This window comes from Perkinsus marinus, assembly GCF_000006405.1.
Source record: "Perkinsus marinus ATCC 50983 genomic scaffold scf_1104296928266, whole genome shotgun sequence".
In the NCBI taxonomy this organism is placed as follows: domain Eukaryota; phylum Perkinsozoa; order Perkinsida; family Perkinsidae; genus Perkinsus; species Perkinsus marinus.
In genome coordinates, this window is record NW_003216874.1 from 135,850 (window position 1) to 140,938 (window position 5,089).

General features: G+C 43.7%; 4 protein-coding genes across 4 annotated transcripts; 2 read left to right on the forward strand and 2 right to left on the reverse strand.

Annotated features, from left to right (window-relative positions):
- Positions 1–86: 86 nt before the first annotated feature.
- On the reverse strand, positions 87–1,222 carry Pmar_PMAR015206 (hypothetical protein; the record flags this gene model as incomplete). Its single annotated transcript, XM_002788365.1, has 6 exons — positions 87–219; positions 367–459; positions 509–609; positions 663–793; positions 843–984; positions 1,094–1,222. The coding sequence occupies 6 exons, from the start codon at positions 1,220–1,222 to the stop codon at positions 87–89; spliced, it is 729 nt and encodes a 242-aa protein (XP_002788411.1).
- Positions 1,223–1,312: 90 nt separating this feature from the next.
- Pmar_PMAR015207 (troponin C, skeletal muscle, putative) lies at positions 1,313–2,722 on the reverse strand (the record flags this gene model as incomplete). The annotated part of the gene is made up of 5 exons (XM_002788366.1): positions 1,313–1,391; positions 1,455–1,582; positions 2,187–2,252; positions 2,495–2,570; positions 2,640–2,722. The coding sequence occupies 5 exons, from the start codon at positions 2,720–2,722 to the stop codon at positions 1,313–1,315; spliced, it is 432 nt and encodes a 143-aa protein (XP_002788412.1).
- A 198-nt stretch (positions 2,723–2,920) lies between these two features.
- Pmar_PMAR015208 (Pantothenate kinase, putative) lies at positions 2,921–3,711 on the forward strand (the record flags this gene model as incomplete). Its single annotated transcript, XM_002788367.1, has 6 exons — positions 2,921–3,104; positions 3,155–3,236; positions 3,284–3,356; positions 3,400–3,476; positions 3,533–3,653; positions 3,697–3,711. The coding sequence occupies 6 exons, from the start codon at positions 2,921–2,923 to the stop codon at positions 3,709–3,711; spliced, it is 552 nt and encodes a 183-aa protein (XP_002788413.1).
- Positions 3,712–4,616: 905 nt separating this feature from the next.
- On the forward strand, positions 4,617–4,959 carry Pmar_PMAR015209 (hypothetical protein; the record flags this gene model as incomplete). The annotated part of the gene is made up of 3 exons (XM_002788368.1): positions 4,617–4,669; positions 4,723–4,789; positions 4,831–4,959. 3 exons carry the CDS (start codon positions 4,617–4,619, stop codon positions 4,957–4,959), a joined length of 249 nt encoding a protein of 82 aa, XP_002788414.1.
- Between the last annotated feature and the right edge of the window lie 130 nt (positions 4,960–5,089).

Genomic DNA, 5,089 nt, shown 5'->3' on the forward strand with positions numbered 1-5,089 from the left:
TGTCTATCACAGCCACAGGATCTGCCGAGAATAAATACCTACAAAATACCGTCACTGGGATTCGAACCGGCGACCTCCTCCCTCATTTACTCCTCAGCGGCCTCCTTCAGCACTTCCGACGTTGTTGTCTCCCTAAAGTATTCTATTAAGAGTCGCATCGCCCGAGGGAAGTCCTTCACGAGGAGCGCATCTCCTACTAGATGAGAGTTCATTGGGAATCTGACAACAATGCAACACTCAGCCAGGAGGGGACTCGGAGGGTGGGATGATGACCTCTGCGGTGGGTAGTAGTTGATAAACCCTCTGCTTGTTAACCCATGAAGAGCCTCTTCAATTGACTTGTCACTCTGTTCGACGTTACGATACCGTAAACGGTACAAATTACCAACATGAGGAGCATAAGGCGAGATGTCTTCCTCCATATAGGAACACTCAGTGATACCGAAGCCGTCGAGGAAACTATGGAGTTGAGGAAATGCAAGAGTGCAAGATTTCAAAGGGATCTTACTTTTGTTGGGCTTCGAATTCCCTTAAACTCGCGAGGTACTCCGAACGCACACAAATACGTTGGCCTGTGAGAGCGTATGAATCCGTTTTATCGGTGAATATCTGAAAATGTCCCACCCAGTAATTGAACCCGGGTGTTCCGATTACTCACTTACGAATTCTTGGACAGGTATTCCGGTAGCGCTGGAGATGTTCGCGATCGCTGTGAGCGTGGACATGTCGACTTTGCACAGGGTGAAGGACACGAATGACGTTTTCTTATTATCAATAACACTGGAGGGCTCCCCTAGGAGTAATCGAAAGGTCCCCGGTTCGATCCCTACCCAAGTCCTCACTTTTATGGTCAATTCCCTTCAAAGCCGCCTTCTTCCTCCGACTCATCGCCATGACCTTCCGCACACTCGAGGGTACGGCCCGAGCATACCCTTGGGAATCGACCTCCTGGATGGCGTAATCGAAGGGGCTATAGGGGAACAACTGAAGAGGGATAGGTCGCCAGTTCGATTCCAAGATAGAGCATTTTCTATCCCCTAGAGTAGACCTATTCCGTATCTATCCAACCTAACCTCAAGATACCCATAACTACTTCCTTCCCTTCCAGCACTACTCGACTACTCCTCCTTGACGACAAGCCAATCTTAGCCCCGATCGATGCATCACCCAAGTGCCGCCTCCCTGCTATTGCACTACGAAGATGGGATTGGTGGTAAGCCATTGTAAACGGAGATGACTACTATTCTGGGTGGTTAACCCACATAACACTGGATTGGAGTTTAGAAAATGTGTTGGTAAAAAGGGATGCCCTTCAGAGGGATTTAATATATGCTCTATACTCGTCGATATCGATCAACCCGTCCTCGTTCTTGTCTGCTTCCGCATAGAATCTAATGAACGATGGAGGGATAGAACCAGGGACCTTTCGATTACTCACCACTCCTACTACTCACTTGAACAAATCAGCTTGGTCCATAAGACCTCTGTAGATGGCCCTGACCTCTTGTGGATCGATACCCCCGTCCTTATTGGCATCAAAGGATTTGAAGCCGGCCGCAATATGGTCTTCACTTTCTGAGCCCTAAGAATATGGATGATTCATAATAGACATACTTTGTATCCAACCAATGTCAACCTAAGATTCATAATAGACATACTTTGTATCTTATCAACGTAAACCTAAGATTCATAATAGACATACTTTGTATCTTATCAACGTAAACCTAAGATTCATAATAGACATACTTTGTATCTTATCAACGTAAACCTAAGATTCATAATAGACATACTTTGTATCTTATCAACGTAAACCTAAGATTCATAATAGACATACTTTGTATCTTATCAACGTAAACCTAAGATTCATAATAGACATACTTTGTATCTTATCAACGTAAACCTAAGGTTCATAATAGACATACTTTGTATCTTATCAACATAAACCTAAGATTCATAATAGACATACTTTGTATCTTATCAACATAAACCTAAGATTCATAATAGACATACTTTGTATCTTATCAACATAAACCTAAGATTCATAATAGACATACTTTGTATCTAATCAACGTCAACCTAAGATTCATAATAGACATACTTTGTATCTAATCAACGTCAACCTAAGATTCATAATAGACATACTTTGTATCTAATCAACGTCAACCTAAGATTCATAATAGACATACTTTGTATCTAATCAACGTCAACCTAAGATTCATAATAGACATACTTTGTATCTTATCAACGTAAACCTAAGATTCATAATAGACATACTTTGTATCTAATCAACGTCAACCTAAGATTCATAATAGACATACTTTGTATCTAATCAACGTCAACCTAAGATTCATAATAGACATACTTTGTATCTAATCAACGTCAACCTAAGATTCATAATAGACATACTTTGTATCTAATCAACGTCAACCTAAGATTCATAATAGACATACTTTGTATCTAATCAACGTCAACCTAAGATTCATAATAGACATACTTTGTATCTAATCAACGTCAACCTAAGATTCACCCACCGCATTACATCTATCTCTTTAGCCTCTATATCTTGGTACCTAAAACCACGAAATCTTCGCTGTGCGCAAAGATACGCACACATCTAATGGGATACCACTACTACTTACGGGTCTTCAATGACGAAATCATCATCAGCAACATCATGAATGATCTGAGAATGGATGATGTTGATTGGTTCACTGCGGCACATAATTATTACCCTTCTAGCCCACACTACTGTTGAGAGTAGTGTAACGATGATATTCAAGTAGTTCATACTAACTGCTTGGGTGAGCACGCCTACCTCTTATTAGCAGCACGTGGAGAGAAGCGCACTTGCAATCTTGTAGATACTTGCCTTTCTTCAATGGTTTAATTATACCACTCCTCCTTTCCTTACTACTCATCAATGGCCGCCGCCGCCGCCGCCGTTGAGATATCCCCCTCCGACCTCATATCACATATCCTCCTATCTCTACCCTCCGACCATTCCCGTCTATTAATAGGAGTAGTTGGTGCTCCTGGTGCTGGTAAGAGTGCAGTAAGTAGACATCTAGTGGCAGAGATCAATAGGATATCTAACAACAACATAGGTAGGTTTACTAATCTTCGCTGTGCGGCGGCGGCTTTAATATATATTTAGCCATACTCGTCCCTTTGGATGGCTTCCACTACACTCGTCACTATTTGGATACTCAAATGGCTGATCCTGTTGCGGCTCGGAGGTAGTAGTACAGCCGGAGGTAGGGATCGAACCAGGGACCTCCTCTAGGTATCGGGGAGCTCATTGGACCTTTGATAAGGAGGGATTCATCACATGTTTGAATCGATTAAAGAACTGTGATGTACTACGGATGTTATCATCGTCCCCTCAGCCCCCCTCTTCAGAATGTCGATTGCCCACAATTTGATCATAGTGTTCATGATCCCGAAGAGGGGAAAATTAAAGTGCGTGAACATCACAGGTAATAATAATAATACCATAACTTGTCCACTTCATCATCTTACTACTACCCGTCAGGATAGTGATAGTAGAAGGTCTATGGGTCTTCTACCCCCCATGGGGCCTTCCTGATGATATATACCAAATTAAAGTCCTAGTCAAGGCCAGTGCCAAGAATCGGCAGTATAGAGTTGGTAACGTGTGTGGGAATATCGTGGCGCACGGTAGTCATCTATTAGCAGTTGCCCGACATGTAGCTGGTGGTATTGAAGGCGGTAGAGATGCTGCGTTAAGGAGGTATTTAGATAATGATAAACCCAATGGGGAGTTGGTATTATCAACACTACCCCTAATCGACTATGTAATCGATAATAATACCTCTTTAGCTAGTGATTGGTGATAATACATGCGCGTACAAATTGTGTTGTTATTCGTCGGCGGTGGTGACGCTCGGTAATACCTCATGCAGCACCACAGTGGGCATCGGTTGGGATTGGTTCGCGTTAAGAGTATCGTTAAGAGTAGTAGGAGGTCACCATCTTACAACAACATATGGAGATGTTCCCAGCCGGCTTAGTGACGCTGTGTCCTCCCGTTGGATGCTCGAGGAGTCTGTCGGTAGTAGAAGTATCGGGTACGGGTCCACCGATGTCACCGATTTGGGGGAATTCCTAAAGCTTCAATAACAGTTATCCTAATAGTTATATCAAACTCACCAATGGACCTCAATAACAGTAGTAACACGACAACACTGCACGGGGGGGCATCATCCTCCTCCTCCTCTAATACTGGTGGGTTGTTGTTGTATGAATACTTATGTACTGATCCTGGCTGCTGCATCGTTAGTTGCTATAGAGTATAGACAACTATCCGAGGTGGTAGAGGCTCGTAAGAGGTCTCAACAAGATGCTGAGTTATTATCAAATAGGTTAAACCTATTACGAACAGAGGGGGTCAACAACACCATCAGGGTATTGATGTTGGTGATACTGCTCATGCATTTTAGACACGTACTGATAAGAGGATAAATGATGCCAGGAGGAGGGTTAGGGAACTTGTTAAGGCTAAACGGAAGAATGCTCACACTAGAATGCAACGAGCTAATAAGTAACAAGGTGGTTCGAACCGAGGCGGCGGCGATGGCGGCCTCTCTATTCCTCCCATGCATAGTGATAACATCCCTTCAGAGACGATTCAGAATGCAGACGGCTTGAGGTGATCCGTAGGAAGGCATATGAACAACGAAGCAGGGCTCGGTATAGGATTAGGAAGGAGTTGGAGAGGGTCCAGGATGATAAGATGGAACTCTATAGGAAGGCTAAGGATGATAAGATGGTCAGTCAGGGGGGAGGGGGGTAGTCGACTCCTGCTCCTAGGCTGCTACAGAGTTCAAGTGCCGACAAGATGCACATGATGCGAGGCTTGTACACGAACTTAGAGAATATGTTAGACGATCTCAGTGGGTCAATCCGGGTTCGATCCCTGGTGATGGCATCTTTTGTTAGTAATAAGGCTGCGGAAGCACGTATGAAGTTAGTAGAGGAACGACAGGCTCGGAGACGTGCGGAGATGGAAGAGAAATATAAGAGGGAGGAAGCTTTGATGAAGGCAACGGTGGAGGATATTGAGATGATG